The sequence below is a fragment of the Rhinatrema bivittatum genome, chromosome 2 (genome assembly GCF_901001135.1).
Source record: "Rhinatrema bivittatum chromosome 2, aRhiBiv1.1, whole genome shotgun sequence".
Lineage (NCBI taxonomy): Eukaryota > Metazoa > Chordata > Amphibia > Gymnophiona > Rhinatrematidae > Rhinatrema > Rhinatrema bivittatum.
This window is the reverse complement of record NC_042616.1, coordinates 659,922,812-659,943,338: the sequence shown is the minus strand read 5'-3', so window position 1 is coordinate 659,943,338 and position 20,527 is coordinate 659,922,812. Positions and strand designations below refer to the sequence as shown.

Sequence of the window (20,527 nt, the reverse complement as noted above, 5' to 3'; positions counted from 1 at the left end):
ACACGAGGAGGATCAGCAGAACAAACTCCCCATTCTGCTCCCGATGGAGAAACTGCCTGGGGTTTGTGTTTGTGAGTAAATGGGAGCCTGCCTGAGGGGGGAGGTGTGAATGGGAGGCTGCCTGGTTGGGAAGTGTGGAGGGGAGATATGAATGGGAGGCCACCTGGGGGGGGGGTAGGTGTGACTGAGAGGCTGCCTGGGGGGAGGTGTGACTGAGAGGCTGCCTGGGGGGGAGAAGTGTGACTAGGAGGCTGCCTGGGGGGGCGTGTGACTGGGAGGCTCACCTGGGGGGGGGGGGGAGTGTGAATGGGAGGCTGCCTGGGGTGGGGTAGAGGTATTGATGGGAGGCTGCCTGGGGGGGGGGCAGGTGTGAATGGGAGGCTGCCTGGGGGGGCAGGTGTAAATGGGAGGCTGCCTGGGGATATGTTTATGAGAGAGAACATGTGGGAATGGAGAAGCTGTGTGTGTGTGTGTGTGTGTGTGTGTGTGTGTGTATGTATGTAAGACAGAGCAAGAGCATATGTGTTGAAAGAGATAGAGCATGAGGGAATGAAACCATGTGTGTGTGTGTGTGTGTGTGAGGGAGCATGTGCTGTAGAAGTGGCAGCCTGCATGTGAGAGCCTGTGTGTTTGTGTGGGAATGTGAACCTGTGTGTGAAAGAGAATGTAAGAGTGAGAGTTTGTGTGTGTCTGTGAGGAGGAATGGGAACCTGCTTGTAAAAGAGAGCCTGTTCGGGGGGTGGGGGAGTGGGAGCCTGCATGTGACAGAGAGCATATGAGAGTGGGAGCCTGAGTGACAGAGAGTTTGTGGGAGTGGGAGCGGTAACCTGTGTGTACGCGAGAGAGAGCATGAAAGAGTGGGGAGTCTGTGTGAGAGAAAGCGTCTGTGAGTCAGAGCATGTGAGAGAGAGAGTGTGTGTGTGTGTATGAAGGAGGAAGGAAAGAAGTTCAAATAGGATATTCAGCTTCTTTGCGACTGTAGTGACAAAGGAAGGATCTCTGGGATGTCAGGTGTCATGTTCTGTGACCCACGAAAAGTGATAGGATCTTGGGTAAAGATTCGGGAATGGCTGGAGACTGAAGTATGTGTGGAGCCCCATATCTGTTTAAAAAAAAATCTATTTTAGTTACCAAATTATAAAATGAGTGCCTCCATGAGCTGAAATTTCAAAGCCATTTACTCACATAAAACTCAATTTTATGATCTCAAATAGCTTTATAAAATAGTCCAGGGCTCAATGCATGTAAAAGTATGTGGTAACCCAATTTCATGTGTACTTTTATGCACACTGGGGATAGATAGGCATTCCAGGAGATGGAGTTGGGACTTATGCATATACTTTTATATTTTCAAAAGAATGTGCCTGTTAACTTGTACAAATTATGCCCTTGATAGAGCAGGTGCAACTTCATATGAGTGAATTGTGCATATACAAGGGCACTTAAGTGAGAATTTAAAGCAAGCTTGTGCACATAATGTTTATACATAAACTTTACCCTTAGCAGCACAGTTATAAAATTACTCTCTGAGTGGTTACATAATCATAGTGAGATTCAGTATTCAGGAGAGAGTAAGATAACTGGGTAAACTTACCTGGGTATCTTTTAGTGAATTTTCAGTTCCCAACCCAGCTGGTCCAAATTTGATAGCAGCTGTATTCCCCAGCTAATTCCTCTACACTCTCCCACCACCACCAAGCAAGAATCACCCTTCCTCCCTTTAGAGTGTATTATTTTTCTTAAAAAAAAAACCAAACAATCCTTGCTGCTCTCACTCCTTCCCCACCCCACTGTAAAAAAAAAAACCCAAAAAAAAACCATTTTAGAAAGACCCCATGGTCAACTTGATCACTTGGAAGGAGGTGAGCTGGGAAGCGAGGACATTTGTTACATCTCTTTCAAGGCAGGGAGGCCAAAGTAAGGGTATATCAGATGGCAGAAACATTTCATTAATGTTTTTAGATGTTTAAAATAATAATTTCATTCAGGAGAGAAGGGTGGCTGACCAGATTTAGGCCTTCTGTTGCAGCACCTAGATTTGGCCAGTCGAGTTAGACAGCTGGTGCTGAAAATCAACAATATCCTCCCAGCTTTCTCCCTCCCCCTCCATCCCTCATCCTAACTCCACCCCCAGGTCTGTCCAGAATTTGGCCACCTAACTTAAGCCACCTAGCCTGGTCAATTTGCAGATACAGTGGACCCTTGACTTTCGAACTCAATTCGTTCGCGAGGGCTGGTTGTAACTCAAGTTGGTTGTAAGTCGACTATTTTTCCCATAAGAAATAATGGAAATACCCATAATGCGTTCCGAACCTCCCAAAGCACCCCTTACCTAACCTTTTCATAATAAAAAAGGGTTGAACAATATGTCTAATTTACCAGAAACACCAATAATTTTCCTAGTGTACTCACCAAAAAGTTATAAAATGTGCCTAGCTTACCAGAAACAACAATTTCATACTGTTCTCACCATTCAGGTTGACATCTTTGGCTTGCAGGAAGGGAGGAAGGGGAGGATTCCCGCCTCCCCACCCCCTCAGAGCACATCTCTGGCCCCCAAACACTTTTCCACCTCCCAGCATGCTCATTCCTCTCCTCCTGATACCTTGCTGTAGCCAGCTGAGTGCTATACTCCCTTTCTCCCAGGACAAGCAGGATGGTAGTCCTCACATATGGGTGACATCATCGGATGGAGGCCTATTACAGAACATTTTTGTCAAAGTTTCTAGAACTTTGACTGGTACACTGAGCATGCCCAGCGTGCCACCAACCCTGCATCCGGCAGTGGTCCCCCTTCAGTCTCTTTTTTTTCCGCGCAGCAGTTGCCTTACGGTTCTTAGGAGCTCTGTGAGAATTTCTCACAATTTTTTCCTCACAGAACTTTTCTTCTCAGAATTTAAAATTTTTACCCATCCCGAGTTCCCCCATCGACCGCCGACCTCCACTAACGCCGGTAAGTTTACCACGTTCTTTGTGGTTGGTTCCCGGCAGTGCTTCTATCGGTGCCTGACGACCACCGACCATGTGTCGCCCCTTTTTTCAAAAATGGCCACCGGTTTTAGGAAGTGCCCCGAGTGTCCGAGGACTATGTCCATTACGAACCCTCATGACGTCTGTGTCTTATGCTTGGGGCCTTCCCACAATGTCCAACGGTGCACTAGTTGTGCACAAATGACCCCTAAAGGCTGCTGTGCCCACCTAGAAAAGATGGAGCACCTATTCGCCTCTAAGCGCTCGTCTCCATCGACTCTGACCAAGAGCGCACAGAGTCGGAAGCCGCCTTCATCATCAACTCCATCGATGTCACAGCAACATCGAGACACTGTGACCGTCCATCACCGGCGTCGTCCCGCTCAAAGGCCTCGACGTCATTGTCCTCGGCGCCAGAGAAGGCCCGAGCCGAGCATCGAGAGAAGCACTGTCATCGGCACGGACGCGAAGCTTCATCCGGTGACGGCACCAACAAGCCATCGGCATTGACATTGGCTGAGCCGCCGTCCAAGAAGTCCCGGGGAGAGGAAGCCCCCATCCTCCTCTGGACCTGGGACACCAAGGCGTTCCCCACCTGCAACGGTGCCGGGAGCCGAGACTCCACAAATTCCTGTGTTGCCAATACCAGCCTTCCTCCCGGAAGGCTGGTATTGGCAACACAGCAGCCTCCAACCCCAGCTGCTGTGTTGCCAATACCAGCCTTCCGGGAGGAATTGGATCGGATGGTCCATGAGGAAGTGCTTCAGGCGCTTCGAGGATTCCAGTCACCACCAGCGCCGACTCCCATGCCAATGCCTGACCCGGTGCCTACGATGTTGGCTCCACTCCTCGAAAAGATTGGACACCCTGATTGGTGCACTTCCATCGGTGCCCATTCCTTCCGCACCAACTGCGCCTCTAAGACCATCGGTTCCTCCACCGGCATCGATCCCGATTCCTCTGTCTTCGGTCGATGAAGAGCTGGATCGTGCCTCTAATCCTTCCCGAGAGCCACCGATGCTGGAACAGGTTCCTGGGCCATCGAGTTTAATTCCACCCCAACGGACATTGAAAACACAGATTCCATCAGTGCAACCTCCGTCTTCAGTGCCGCCTCCTCCTATCTTGGTGCCTTCATCTTTTCCATCAGTGCCACCTCCTGATCCGGCTGGATTTGGACTTCTGCCTCCATCTGAAGGCCCGCATGGTGGAGGAGACCCACCATACGACCCTTGGGGTGACGATTCCTCTGACTCTCAAGATTCTGAGGACCTTATACCAGAACCTTCACCCCCAGAAGAAAGATGCTGCTCCCCTCCAGAGGACTTTTCATTTGCCAGCTTCATAAAGGAAATGTCTGAAGCCATCCCCTTTAAATTGCAAATTGAGGAAGATTCCAGGCATAAAATGCTGGAAGTGCTTCTATTCGTGGATATCCCCAAAGAGGTAATGGCAATTCCAGTCCATGAAGTTCTGCTGGACCTCTTGCATCGAACCTGGGAACGCTCTGGAACTGTGCCACCAGTCAACAGAAAAACCGACGCTACATACCTTGTTCAGTCAGCTCCGGGTTTCCAAAAGAGCCAGCTACCCCACCACTCAATAGTGGTGGAATCTGACCAGAAAAAGGCTAAGAGATCCCGGCCTCATTCTTCTGCCCCTCCTGGCAAAGAGCAGACACAGCCGAAGAGTTTTCTAGGGGTCTATGCTCATGGCATGTATAGCAGCCTACCAGCTATACATGACACAGTATTCAAGAAATCTCTGGAAACAAGCCCAAGACTTCACTGACACCCTGCCTGAACAATTCCAAGAAGGATTGTCTACCATCCTCCAGAAGGGTCTCGATGTTGGTAAACACAAGGTTAGGGCAGCGCATGACATCTTCAAGACAACCTTCAGAGTGTTAGCGGCAGGAATAAGCACAAGACGCTGGGCATGGCTCAAATCCTCTGCTTTACGACAAAAAGTCCAAGACAGGTTAGCAGACCTTCCATGCACAGGGGACAATTTGTTTGGCGACAAAATTCAGGAGACAGTGGCGCAACTCAAAGATCTCCACAAGACCTTGCGCCAACTAGCCACTGGAACTGTGATGTCCCCTTGGGCTACTCGTCTACCGCCAAAAGAACATTTAGACAAGAACCTAGAAGGCTAACCAATAAACCACGTAGGTATTATCCTCCTCCATCCCGGACTCATCCTACCAGACCCCCTCAAAGAGGTCAGGCTCAGCAACACAGACCCCCAAAAACCCAACCAGCTCCTCAGACTGGTCCTGCCTCGGGGTTTTGACTCCCTTCTAGAGAGCAGCAACCCCCCCCCCCCCCCCCCCCACCAACCATCTTTCCTGTGGGAGGCCGCCTGTGCCACTTTGCCAACAAATGGTACACAATCACCATCGACCAATGAGTCCTCTCGGTAGTTGCCCACGGTTACCATCTACATTTCCTTACATTACCACTGTACTCTCCACCACGTCCGGCGTGGAATCTATCCGACCACACTCCACTGCTCGAGGCAGAACTCTCAATCCTCCTGCAGTCCAGTGCAGTGGAACCATTTCCCCGGCTTCAGCGAGGAAAAGGGTTCTACTCTCGATATTTCCTAATTCCAAAAAAGTCAGGCGGCATACGTCCTGTACTGGACCTCCGCGCCCTAAATAAACATCTCCACAAGGAAAGGTTCAGGATGGTAACCTTGTGCACCATGTTTCCTCTCCTGCAAAAGAGAGATTGACTCTGCTCTCTAGATCTTCAGGAGGCTTATGCCCATATATACATATCCCCTCCTCATCGAAAATTCCTCAGATTCATAGTGGGTCACAAGCTTTTGCAATACCAAGTGCTGCCATTCGGCCTGGCGTGAGCAGCACGAGTATTCACGAAATGTTTGGCAGTCGTGGCAGCCTACCTAAGACAGTGCAGAATCCATGTCTATCCGTATCTAGAAGATTGGATGCTCATAGGTACATCCAAGGGAGGTAGTACGTCTTGCCCTACACTTGCTACAGTCCTTGGGGTTTCTTATAAACTATCCCAAATCACATCTGACTCTGTCATGCACCCTCTTGTTCATCAGAGCAGATCTAAACACCATTCAAGCCAGGGCGTTCCTCCCAAAGGACCGAGCACACAAACTGGACTTTAAAGTCCCAGTGGTCCCAGTCGACTCAAAATCTGTCACATATTGTCCACATAACCAGCCAGCTTCGCCTCTCTCTAGCTTGGTGGATTCAGGAGTCCAATCTTCAGATAGGACTACCCTTTCGAACTCCAGATCCTCAGATTACCTTGACCAGCAGAAGCTTGCCACCAGATAACTTTTCTGGCGCTCCGGGCGATACGGTATGCCTTATTCACTTTTCAGGATTGCCTATCCAACAAGATAATCCTAATCCAAACACACAATCAGGTAGCGATGTGGTATCTCAACAAGCAAGGGGGCACAGGCTCTTACCTGCTATGCCAGGAGGCAGTGCAGATCTGGGCCTAGGCTCTCTCATTCCATGCAACTGAGAACAACCTACTTGGCAGGCATAGATAATGTGATGGCAGACCATCTCAGCCGAACCTTTCATCCCCACGAATGGTCCCTAGATTCCACTGTAGCGAACAGAATTTTCCACCAGTGGGGTCGCCCGCACATAGACCTCTTTGCGTCAATTCACAACTGGAAAGTAGACCAATTCTGCTCTATACACTGCAGCCACGAAACACCACCGAGGGATGCCTTCGCCCACTCGTGGAAAACGGGTCTTCTATATGCATACCCTCCTCTTCCACTCATCACCAAGACTCTCGTGAAGTTACGAGAAGACTGGGGCAAAATAATCCTCATAGCCCTTTAATGGCCACGACAGGTTTGGTTTCCCATCCTACGTGACCTCTCTGACCTCTCGGTCCAACAACTAATTCGCCTGGGAACAGATCCAACTCTCATAACGCAGAACAACGGACTGTTACATCATCCGAACCTCCACACCCTGTCTCTGACGGCATTCATGTTGAAAGGTTGATTCTACAATCCCTTAACCTTTCTAACAATGTGTCCCAGGTCCTCGTAGCTTCACGAAGCCTTCTACTAGAAAATCGTATCGTTCCAAGTGGAAAAGATTCTCCTTATAGTGCACGACAAAAGAAATAGATCCCTTTTCCTGCCCCACAACACGGTTCCTGGACTACTTCTCGGAGTCTGGCCTACAAACTTCCTCCATTCGAGTACATATAAGTGCCATAGTCTCTTCCTACAAAGGTGTAGGAGATGCCCCGCTTTTGGCGCAACCCCTTGTGGGGCGATTTATGAGAGGCTTACTCCAGCTGAAGCCTCCACTGCGTCCCACAATTGTGGCATGGGACCTCAATGTCATGCTGGCATGGTTCATGCGACCTCCGTTCAAGCCCCTACACTCCTGCAAGCTTAGACATCTCACTTGGAAAGTGATTTTTCTGGTTGCTATAACTTCGGCTCTGAGTCAGTGAACTACAGGCACTGGTAACATACCCACCTTATACCAAATTTCTCCACGATCGTGTGGTACTCCACACTCACTCAAAATTCTTGCCAAAGGTAGTTTCTGATTTCCATTTAAATCAGTCCATAATACTTCCTACCTTTTTTCCAAAACCTCACTCAAACCCAGGAGAGCAGGCACTGAATTCCTTGGACTGTAAACATGCGTTTGGCTTTTATTTGGACCCCACTGCAGCCCATAGGGAAATCCACCCAACTTTTTCTCTCCTTTGATAAAACCAAACTGGGAGTTCCGGGGGGTCAAGCAGACCCTGTCCATCTGGCTGGTGGACTGTATTACCTTCTGCTACCAACAAGGAGGCCTTCCACTACAGGGACACATGAAAGCGCATTCGGTCAGAATCATGGCAACGTCAGTGGCGCATCTCCGCTCCATACCTATTGCTGACATCTGTAAAGCTGCTACATGGAGTTCTCTCCATGCCTTCGCAGCTCATTATAGTCTTGACAAGGCTGCCAGGCAAGATTCCGTCTTTGGCCAGTCTGTCCTAAGTAATTTGTTTCTAGTTTAAACACCCAATTTCCTACCTACGGCCCACTGTGAAATTCAGGCTGCCCTCACAACCAACAGCACCCATGTTGTTGTGCCTGTTGCACATCGTTGGGTGCTTTTGGTTCACTCTCTTCGCGCATCCTGTAGCTCGCTATTCACCCCTATGTGAGGATTAACATCCTGCTTGTCCTGGGAGAAAGCAGAGTTGCTTACCTGTAACAGGTGTTCTCCCAGGACAGCAGGGTGTTACTCCTCACGAAACCCACCCGCCACCCCGCGGAGTTGGGTTCGCTTACGTTTTATTATTTTATTTTTTGCTCGTACTTTTTGCTACAAATGAGACTGAAGGGGGACCCCTGCCAGATGCAGGGTTGGTGGCATGCTGGGCATGCTCAGTGTGCCAGTCAAAGTTCTAGAAACTTTGACAAAAGTATTCCGTGATAGGTCTCCATCCGATGATGTCACCCATATGTGAGGACTAACATCCTGTTGTCCTGGGAGAACACCTGTTACAGGAAAGCAACTCTGCTTTCTACTGCTGCACAGAAGCTTCCTTGGTCACCAGCGATGCTGTTGCTTGCTGCAGTGCCGTACCGGGTCTGCCTACATGCTCCTGTGAACATTTGCAGCTCTGGGTGCACCTGAGATGGACATGCCTCATCATCATCAGCAGCAGCCAATCACTGCAACAGCAGAGCAGATGTCCCACCCACCAAGCCCAAAAAAACACGATTGACAGGAAAAAATGCCCAATTAGAAGCAACCCACATGCACGAGCGAATACACATGGCCTTGGCTGGCATTCAGGTTGTAACTCAAGACTTTGGTTTTAACTCAACACTAAAATTTTGGTTGTAACCCAAGTTGTTTGTGTGTCAGACCAGTTGTAACTCAAGTGTCCACTGTACTTGATTAGCCAGCTAGATCCTTTTAAATATTGACTTTGGTATGCACAGCCTGAGTGTCAAAATGGAAAATCAAGTCTTGAGTCCAAATTAGTTAAAGCAGTACATTTTCTGTCAAAAGAGAAAGTTTTATGCAACAGAAGATCCTTCTAAAGAAGTGAAAGAGCACATCTATCTATATAAATAAAAATGTTAAATAGTTTGGACAAAATCGCTAATCTCAGAAACCACTGAACCGATTGCTTTCAAATTTGGACACAACCTTCATTTCGCATACAGGAAGGTTCTTCTGTACTTACATTACAGATATGTCACACCTGTGACAGGTAAAATAGGTTTAAAATTTTTTTTGAGAAAACAGCGACATCGGCTGGACGTAAGATCCATCTGTTACACCTTACACTAACACATGCTACACTAATCATTTTGCCAGTCCAGGTCCACGTTTCACTTCCATTTTAACACATTTGCGCACTTTTTTTGCCGGAAGATAACTATTTCCTTTACAGATAAAATACACCCACCACCCTCCTCACACCCCCCACACACATGCCAAATGTATTTACTTCCCAGGCCCTCACAACACACACAAAACCTGACAGAAGTCCGGGAGGCTCCAGCGGGGGGCCAGGATCGGTCCGGGACACATCTCCTGCACTACTACGGCCGTCGGCTGCCAGCAATCAACATGGCGCCGACGGCCCTTTCCCTCACTATACCACTCGGGGACACCAATGGCGGCAGTAGCCCATGTGACATAGTAAGGGCGAGGGCCCCTCTGCGCCATTTTCAGGACTGGCAGCCGGCGGACCTTTGCCCTTACTATGTCAGAGGACCTACCGCTGCCATTGCTCCACCCCACTGACATAGTAAGGGCAAAGGGCAGTCGGAACCCGTTTCAGTGCTCGCAGCCGACAGACCAACGCCAATACATCGCTCCTGGACCGCTCCTGAACGCCCGCTCCACCAACTGACATTTTTATCAGGCCTCTGGAGGGTGGGGGGTGGTAATGAATTTATTGGGAACATCTTGGGGAGGGGTCACGAGGGGGGCAGGTTTCATTCATTCAGCAACTCTGGGGGAGCAGGGGGGTGGGCTACTGTTTTTCGCAGGGCTGGGGGAGGGGGGGCAGGAGAGTGTGGGGTGGTTAATTTAAGAGAACTTTTCTCATAGGGTTGTTTTTTGGGGGAAGGGGGAGGTTCACACACAAATACATGCACGATCTCGGGAACGCACCAAAATAGCCCTCCCCAGACCACAAAACAAATTTGGAAGTGCAAATTTGGTTAGGCACCCCCCTATTTGGCTACATAACGCGCACAGACGCCCAGGTACAGACCACATGTTGTAGCACCAGCAATTTTAATTTCCCAGGTCTTGGGAGGGGGCAGGAGGGTGGGGGGTTGTTATTTGATTTAAAGGGTTGGGATGGGGGGTTCCCACAGAAATAGAAAGACAAAGGTTTTCTGATCTGAAGGGGAGGTGACAGTGAGGGGAGGGAGAATGAGGGGGGAGTTGAGTGTCAGGGGAGAGAGTTGGAGTGGGGACAGGGGAGGGAAGGGGGAGTGAGTGACCAAGGGGGAGGAGGATGAGTGACTGAGGTAAATGAGCAAGGGGAAGGGGGAGGGAGGGTAAAGAACCTGACTCTGCCACTGCAACGCGTGGCCAGGTACCGCTAGTTTTAATAATAAATACTTTGTTTTTTTCTTCCCTACTTAAGACATTTTCATTAATGTCATTTTGTTTCTGTTCACCTAACAAAACTTAATAGAAATCATTTTACATGCATACTGCAGGGATTAATCCATTTAAGATCAACTGTATAATAGTATGCTTTATAAATTTCTCTTGTAGATTGTTTTAGCCTTGTATGAATCATTCTTGTAAATGTACAATACTAGTACTAATCTATCATCATTTTAAAAAAATCAAACTTATGTTTCTTTTTTTTGTTTGTTTCCAATTTATCCTTCCAGCAATTGTTTTTGAAAAATATTTTCCTGCAACCATAGATTCCTTCCAGGATGCAGTGAAATGCTTGTCTGAGTTTGCATGCAATGCAGCTTTCCCAGATACAAGCATGGAAGCAATTCGTCTCATTCGGCATTGTGCAAAATATGTGTCTGACAGACCTCAGGTACAGTACACATTTCCTTTGAGAAAACTGAAATTGATGGTGATTTAAAAGATCATAAACCTAGCAGTTTACATAACCTAAAATATTGTGGAAGTAAATAAGAGCTGGGATAATCTGTAGGTTCCATACACAAGACTCCCTTTTCTTTACAAGACCAGCTTTATTTTAATTTTCAATCATCCTGTGAAGGAGAGTATGATGAGCACTGTGGAACAATTCTTCATTGACTTATATTGAAAACCAGGCAAAATATCTTTCATTATTGCAGTCAATTTCCAAATAATATTTTGGATAGAGTGGCTATGATCCACTTGCATATGCGAAAACAAAGTTAAATAAATAAAAAACTATAAGGTGATACATTTTTCTCTGTCAAAAAGCAAGAGGAGCAGCCACAGAAATGGATGATATCATCCAACTACACAGACAATAGAGAGCTCAGAAAAGTCTAGAAGGCTTTTTTTGAGCATGCACAGATACTCCCACACAGTCTTTTAGTCCAGTTGCATAAGCTGATATGTAAATGTTTCTCTGGGTCATTTTTCATGCACTTTTTCACTAAAAGTGCCATTTTTTTGCTGCAGGCTGCCTTGGCTGTCCCCACTAGATTAACGAGTTTTTCTAAGTCGTCACTGGTCTGGGCTTCCCCCCCCCCCCCCCCATCTTGTTTGATCATTAGTTAGCTCCATACCAGTCTCACATTTTTATAAATATTTCATTTGATTTACCTCAACTATTTTTCTTACAGTGGCACTGAAGCAGGCCGGCAGCTACAAGAGGTGTCCCACATACAAGCCAAAAATGTCCCTAATGGCTGCTAACGAAGATTGCATAAGATGTCTGGATTAAGACTATGTTTCCCTAATTCCAGCATATCTGCCAAGATGTCATCTTAGAGTAGAGGTTCCCAACCTTTCGACTGCAGGGACCTCTTTTCAACATCCAGAAATGTTAGGACTTCCATCCTGTCCCCACAAGGCTTGCTTCCCTCCAGTCATTCCCCATCAGCTTCTTCTCACCTCTCTTTCTCCCATCACCAGCCTGTCCTCAGAATCTTTCCCTCCTTCTCCTGCCCAGCCCACCCCACCAGTTTCTCAACCCCCAGACCCTCCCCACTGGTCTGTTTCTCATCTCTGCGCATCCTCAATAGTCTCCCAGCTCGCCAGTGTTTCTCTCTCATCCAGTTCCTTTCTATCCCCTCAGCTGCCAAACCACCAGTCTGTCTCCAGCCTCTTCTTACCACTCTCTCCCCAGACTCTCTCAATAATCCTGGTCTCTCTCCACCCTCTCCCCACCAATTTCCTTCATTCTTTTTCTCTTTCTTGCTTTTTTCTAACAATCTTTTATTTCCAGGCCCTCTCCAACAGACTCTCTTCCTTTCAGCCTCCCCCCAGGAGTCAATGTTGTACTTTGTACTGACAGGCCAACAAGTGAATTTTTGAAAATTTTGAGGCTGGTGCACTGCAAGCCCTGAGTCAGCTGAATAATTTCCTTCTTGAGAATAAGATATTACATAGGTTTTAATGTGGCTTTCTTTCTGGCCATAGTACCAAGAGTTTATCATTTAATGATATGCTTCTGCATAAGATGGATGAGAGGGGATGCTGGTGATAGTCGTCTTGACTTGACATCTGCTTTTGATACATTAGTCATTCTATTTTGCATGATAGATTGTCTGTAATTGGTATTAATGGTTTGGTATTGAATCGGTTTTGATCTTTTCTTTCTGGTCACCAAGAGCAAGTTAGAACTATCAATAGTCAATCATCCTGGGGTGACATACAGGGAGGAGTACTTCAGGAGTCTGCTCTTTCTTCAATACTTTTTAATATATATCTTCAACCTTTATGCACTATGATAGAAGAACATGATCTGATTTTCATACTATATGCTGATGATGATGATCAGTTTTGTTTTCCTGTATGTAGTAATGTGGGGAAAGAACTGGCATTTATCACTAAGTCCCTGGACATTTTCTGTGATTGGTTACAGGCCAATCAGTAAATTCTTAACCCTGAAAACGTGGAGGCTTTATGAATTAGCTGTTTATCTTTTCCAGCTGAGTATTTGGGACTATCTATTGTTGGAGTTCCCATCACATTTTCTAAATCTGATAAGGATCTTGGTTTTTTGTGTTTATTCTGGTTTGTTATACATATCTCAGATCCAAGCTGTATTAAAATCTGGTTTTTTCAAGGTTAGAATGCTACCATGGTTGAAATACATCATTTCTTGTGAAGATTTTCAGATGGTATTACAATCTTTTGTATTACCAACACTTGATTTTTGCAATTCATTGTATATAAGATTGCCTGACTGTCATCTGGATGTTCTCCAATTATCGAATGCTGTGGCTCATTAGGTTTTGGATCGCCAGTCTGTGATCATGTGACTCATATGTTAAGAGCCCTTCATTGGTTATCAATCAGATATAGGATATAGTTTAAGAGCAAACCAGTCTTGCATTCATCTGGCAAGCCATCTTTGAAGTACGCTCGCTTGCAGGCAACATATTCTCGAGCATTTTCATTTATTAGTCCCATTAGGTGAAGTGCCCTACCAGAGGAATTACATCTGTGTTTTGATTATCTCTAGGAAAAAGCTTAACTCCATTTTATTTTTTGGAAGCTTTCTCTTCATACATTTTTCTTTTTAAGATGTAGCATTATTTCTCACAGGACAAGCAGGATGCTAGTCCTCACATATGGGTGACATCACAGGATGGAGCCCAATCACGGAACACACATCCTACTCCTATTTTATCCAACTAAGTTTTAGCAGTGTAATGATTTACATGACTAAAACATCAAATCTTCACAAGAGAGCACTGTACTGTTTGTACGCCACACTCTGAATATCAAAGTGGCCCCTAACCCCTACACCTCGAGTTACTAGGTGGGCTTCTCATAGAGATATAAATACCTATCTAGCGTGGGGGCATTATGGCTAGTCTCTCTCCCCCCCCCCCCCCCCCAACCCCCGGAATGGAACTATTTTGGTTGTAACTATAGTTCTCACAGGACAAGCAGGATGGTAGTCCTCACATATGGGTGACATCATCAGGATGGAGCCCAATCACGGAAAACGTCTGTCAAAGTTTCCAGAACTTTGACAGAATAGAATAGAATAGAGGATAGAGGTCCACTATCCTTTCGAGCGAAGGACAATCACAGGTTAAAGCATTTTAAGCTCTAACCCAAATTCCTTTTGTATTATGTTATAATTCCTCCTGCCTTTCTTTCTTCCAGCTTTTAAGCTTCCCAAGTTTTTTACTCCTTGTTAAATGTAACTTTGCCTTATTCACTTCTCTTGTTAATTACTTCTATTTATTGCTTCAGTTATACCCTTGTTCTATGTAAACCGATCCGATATGGTTATTACTATGAAGGTCGGTATAAAAAAGTGTTAAATAAATAAATAAAACTTTGGCCCCTACTGGGCATGCCCAGCATGGCACTAACCCTGCAGCCAGCAGGGGTCCCCCTTCAGTCTTCTTTTTTCCGCGCAGCAGTAGCCTTGCGGTTTAGGAGCTCTGAAGAGATTCCTGACAGGAATTTTCCTCACGGAGTTAATTAAACTTAAATTGCCCCACAGGGGTCCCTCCTCTAACTTTTCTCAGGCCGCGGTACTCCAGTAAGTTTTTCACCGTTTTTCGTTGATTACCGTTGAGTTTGGCCCTCGCGGCCTACTGGCCGTCGACCATACCGCGGCTCGATTCTTCTATGGCCATGGCGTCGGGGTTTCGTAGGTGCCTGGATTGTACTCGCACCATGTCTATCACAGACCCTCATGGAGTCTGTGTAATTTATTTATTTATTTATTTAAGGTTTTTTTATACCGGCATTCAAGAAGCGTTCACATCATGTCGGTTTACATAAAAAACAGGGGTGCAATGAATATAACAAAGAACATAGATAAACGTGAAGAAGAGATGCAGTTACAATTAACAAGGACTATTGAACTGGGGTGGAGGAAATAAAGAGAGATAGAAGAAGTTAATTATATACAGGTATACAATATATACAGTAATGTGTTTAGGCCGTGAGCATGATGTCCTGACTTGCACCAAATGTGCCCTCATGACACCAAAAGGTCGCAAAGCCAGAATGGAGAAGATGGGACTCCTTTTCCGTGCTCACACCCCGATGCCGTCCATCGCACCGATGTCATCGGAACCGGCACCGTCGAAGTCACACCAGCATAGACAACCGTCCGGTGACCGCCCGCCATCGATGTCGTCATGGCCATCGACTCCCGTTTCTCCCCCTCAAGATTGAGGGGATCGTAGGGAGAAACATCGCCATCGGCATCGTAAGTCTCAGACTGTCGAGGGAGCGAAATCATCGACCTCGCCACCGTCCGAGCCACCATCGAAGAAGCCCTGTCCAGGAACGGCACCGACCAATCCTGCAACCAGGACATCGAGGCAACCCTCACCCGATCGGGGTTTGGGAGTCGCGATTCCGCCTGTAAAGGTGGTCCCTCCGACTGTGCCTCAGCCTCCCTCTTCCGTCACGGAGCCGGGGCTGATTGCCCCAGGTCTCGGGGAAGAACTGGACCGGCTGGTCCAGGAGGCCATCGACAAGGCGATGCAACGACTCCAGGTTCCTCCAGCACCGGCACCGAGAGTGGAACCGGTCACAGACCCAATTCCAGCAGCGCTGGCACCGCTGCTATCCCGGATGGAAGCGCTCATGACTGCCCTTCCAGCGGTGATTCCCGGGTCTCCGATGGCTCCAGTGCGCTCCCTGATGACAGCTTCATCGGGAGGAGAAACACCATTCCGCATTCCTCCTTCAGGGGGTATTGCCTCAGCCATCGATGCCATGTCGTCCCTCGCCACCAATTCATTCATCGGGGGCGATACGCACATCGGTGCCATCGATGCCTTCGATGCTGGCACCGATACACCCCAGGGTGTTCACGGTGCCCCCGGTGATTCCTTCGATTTTCTCGGAGCCTCAGCCAGGCCCTTCGGGTATCCAACCCCCTTCTCGTCCTACAGGTCAGCCTGCTGATCCTTATGACACATGGGGTGATGATACTTCCACAGCCACCGATGACTTACCTTCACCTCCCTCTCCTACTAAAAGTAGAAAGCGTTCTCCTCCAGAGGACCTTTCTTTCATTAATTTTGTGAAGGAAATGTCAGAATTGGTCCCTTTTCAGCTTCAGAGGGAGCAAGATGATAGGCACCAGATGATGGAGCTTCTCCAGTTCCTGAATGCCCCTAAAGTGATCACTTCTATTCCCATTCATCAAGTTCTTCTTGACCTCCTCAAAAAGAACTGGGAAAACCCTGGATCCATTGCCCCAGTACACAGAAAGGCTGAAACTACCTATCTAGTACAGTCAGCCCCTGGCTTTCAAAAATCTCAGCTTGACCACTACTAAGTTGTGGTAGAATCAGCTCAAAAGAAAGCAAAAAGGAAGAAGCCTCACTCCTCTACCCCTCCTGTTAAGGAACACAAGTTCCTAGACAATATTGGTCGACGAGTGTTCCAAGGGGCCATGCTCATCTCCAAAATTGCTTCTTCCCAGCTGTACATGATCCAATACAACAGGGTCATTTTCAAGCAAATACATGACTTCTCTGAAACCCTGCCTGACCAATTCCAAGAACATCTTCAAATCCTTGTCAACAAGGGGTTTGAGGCAGGAAAGCATGAGATAAGAACAGCTTACGATATCTTCAACACCTCCACTAGAGTGTCTGCAACTGCCATTTCGGCAAGACGCTGGGCCTGGCTCAAGTCTTCTGACCTTCGCCCAGAAGTACAAGACAGGCTCTCTGACCTGCCCTGTATAGGAGATAATCTGTTCAGTGAAAAGATTCAGCAAATAGTGGCTGAATTAAAGGACCATCATGAGACCCTCAAACAGCTCTCATCGATACCTTCTGACTTCCCTTCTAGACAGCCCTTCAAGAAGGACTCTAAGAAGTCATTCTTCCGCCCAAGGAAGTACTATCCTCCACCAACAAGGTCCTGAGTTACGAGGCCTTATCAAAAACCTCAGCCTCGCCAGCCCCGGAAGCAAAAGCCACAAGCAGCTCCCCAGCTGGGGCCTGCTTCAGGTTTTTTACTTTCCCTTGGAGAGCAGCAGCCTGATTCCTCTGCCAGGCATATCAGTGGGAGGTCGATTGTGCCACTTTCACGGCATGTGGCAATCAATCACATCCGACCAATGGGTACTAGCAATCATTGCTCAGGGTTACCACCTGAACTTTCTTGCTCTTCCACCGGACTCACCACCTCTACACAAGCGAGGAGAGAAACCGACCACTCTGTCCTTCTGGAGCAAGAGGTTTCCCTTCTCCAGTTAAGGGCAATAGAACCCGTCCCTCTTTCACAATAAGGCCTAGGGTTCTATTCCCGGTACTTTTTGATCCCCAAAAAATCCAGGGGGCTTCGTCCAATTCTGGACCTACGTGCCCTCAACAAGTACCTCTAGCGGGAAAAGTTCAAGATGGTAACCTTGGGCTCGCTTCTACCTCTTCTACAAAGAGGAGACTGGCTCTGCTCTCTGGACCTCCAGGACGCATACACCCACATTGCGATATCTCCAGCTCATCGCAAGTACCTCAGGTTTTTAGTAGGCCCAAGGCACTATCAATACGGATGCTTCCATTCGGCCTAGCATCGGCACCACGAGTCTTTACCAAATGTCTCGTAGTTGTCGCAGCCTTTCTCGGGAAAGAAGGTGTTCACGTCTACCCCTATCTAGATGACTGGTTAATCAGGGCCCCAACCCAGCAAGCCGCTCGATCGTCCCTGGATTTGACCCTACACACTCTAATTTCTCTAGGATTTCTCGTCAATTATGAGAAATCCTATTTAGTCCCATCTCAAACCTTGTCGTTCATTGGGGCAGACTTGGACACCTTACAGGCAAAAGCCTTTCTAACTCAACAACGACAAACCCTCGTGTCCCTCACTCACCAGTTGCAGTCTCAGTATACTGCAACAGCTCGGCAATTCCTTATCCTTCTCAGACACATGGTGTCCTCAGTCCATCTCACACCGATGGCCCGCCTGGCCATGAGGCTTATGCATTGGACTCTGAGGTCACAATGGATTCAAGCTGTTCAGCCGCTGTCAACCATTGTCCACATCACTGACGCACTCAGTCTGTCTCTCGCCTGGTGGAAAGATCAGAACAATCTCCCCCAGGGACTGCCTTTTCACCTACCAGATCCTCAACTCATTCTCACCACTGACGCTTCCAACCTCGGGTGGGGAGCTCATGTGAACGATCTACAGACACAAGGATCTTGGTCTCCAGAGGAAGCCAAACACCAGATAAATTTCCTGGAGCTTCGAGCAATGCGATATGCTCTCAGAGCTTTTCAGGATTGCCTATCAAATTATGTCATCCTGATTCAGACGGACAACCAGGTGGCCATGTGGTACATCAACAAGCAGGGAGGCACAGGCTCCTTCCTTCTGTATCAGGAAGCTGCGCAGATTTGGGCGGAAGCGCTTTCCCACTCGATGTACCTCAGGGCCACCTATTTGCTGGGAGTGCACAATGTCTTGGCAGATAAACTGAATCGTGTCTTCCAACCGCACGAGTGGTCTCTCAACCCTTCGGTAGCGACCTCTCTCTTCCAGCAATGGGGTTATCCCCAAGTTGACCTCTTTGCGTCCCCTCAGAACCACAAAGTGGACAATTACTGCTCTCTCATTCGGAGCGAGCGCTCTCAGCCCAGAGATGCATTCTCCCTCTCGTGGGCAGCCGGTCTGCTTTATGCATTCCCTCCACTTCCTCTTCTCTCAAAGACTCTCGTGAAGCTCCGTCAGGACAAAGGAACCATGATCCTGATAGCACCTCACTGGCCACGCCAAGTGTGGTTTCCCATACTCCAGGATCTCTGCATCCGCAGGCACATTCCCTTGGGAACGCACCCGCTTCTGATCACTCAGAACGACGGATGTCTACGCCATCCCAATCTTCAGGCCTTGTCCCTGACGGCATGGATGTTGAAAGGTTAATCCTTCAACCACTTAACCTTTCAGATTCGGTTTCTCGTGTCCTGATTGCTTCACGGAAGCCTTCCACAAGAAAGTCTTATTCCTATAAATGGAAAAGGTATACATCATGGTGGTCTTCGCAATCCCTTGATCCCTTTTCCTGTCCAATCCCTAGGTTTTTGGACTATCTCTGGCATTTATCGGAATCAGGTCTAAAGACCTCTTCCATCAGAATGCATGTCAGTGCGGTAGCCGCCTTCCATAAAGGTGTCGGGGATGTCCCTATATCGGTACAACCCCTCGTAACACGTTTTCTTAAAGGCTTGCTCCATATCAAGCTACCTTTACGTCCTCCAGCCCCTTCTTGGGACCTTAATCTGGTTCTCGGGCAGCTCATGAAACCACCATTCGAACCTCTTTACTCCTGTGACCTAAAATATCTCACATGGAAAGTGATTTTCCTTTTGGCTATCACTTCAGCTCGCAGGGTTAGTGAGTTACAGGCCCTAGTTACCTATCCGCCTTATACTAATCTCCTGCAGGACTAGGCGTTACTCCGCACTCACCCTAAGTTTTTGCCTAAGGTAGTTTCGGAGTTTCACATTAATCAATCCATCATACTACCTATCTTTTTTCCCAGGCCCCACTCTAACCCAGGGGAACAGGCTCTGCATACCCTTGACTGTAAACGGGCTCTAGTGTTCTACCTAGACCGTACAGTTGCCCACAGGAAGAGCATTCAGTTATTCGTCTCTTTCCATCCTAACAAATTAGGGCAACCTGTGGGTAAGCAGACTCTCTCCTCCTGGTTGGCGGACTGCATATCTTTTTACTATCAGCAAGCAGGTATTCCTTTCCAAGACCGTGTTAAAGCACACTTTGTAAGGGCCATGGCGACTTCAGTAGCACACCTACGATCGGTGCCGCTTCCTGACATTTGCAGGGCTGCCACCTGGAGTTCTCTCCACACTTTCGCAGCCCACTATTGCTTGGACAAAGCTGGAAGACAAGATTCCATCTTCGGCCAATCTGTCCTGCGTAACCTATTTCCAACATGACCTACCAACACCCTTCTGCCTGCCCGGTGGGGTTTAGGATGCCCTCTACCAAATTCCACCCCAGTTGTTGTGCCTGTTGCACGCCGTTGGGTATATTTGGTGCATGTTCGGACATCCTCAGCTCAGTACTCACCCATATGTGAGGACTACCATCCTGCTTGTCCTGTGAGAAAGCAAGTGTTGCTTACCTGTAACAGGTGTTCTCACAGGACAGCAGGATGTTAGTCCTCACAAAACCCGCCCGCCGCTCCGCAATGTTGGGTTCGTAACGTTTTGTTGTTTTATTTTTTCGGCACTGCCTGTAGCTATGAAATAAGACTGAAGGGGGACCCCTGCTGGCTGCAGGGTTAGTGCCGTGCTGGGCATGCCCAGTAGGGGCCAGTCAAAGTTCTGGAAACTTTGACAGAAGTTTTCCATGATTGGGCTCCATCCTGATGATGTCACCCATATGTGAGGA

The 20,527-nt window shown here is 47.8% G+C and overlaps 1 protein-coding gene across 3 annotated transcripts in view; it reads left to right on the top strand.

The window, feature by feature from the left end:
• Positions 1–20,527, top strand: part of ARFGEF1 (ADP ribosylation factor guanine nucleotide exchange factor 1) — a 626,657-nt gene that overhangs the window by 479,452 nt on the left and 126,678 nt on the right. For all 3 annotated transcript variants that reach the window (XM_029591432.1, XM_029591431.1, XM_029591434.1), the window contains one exon: positions 10,879–11,039. In XM_029591432.1, coding sequence (XP_029447292.1) covers positions 10,879–11,039 — 161 coding nt within the window. The remainder of the gene's footprint in view (positions 1–10,878; positions 11,040–20,527) is intronic.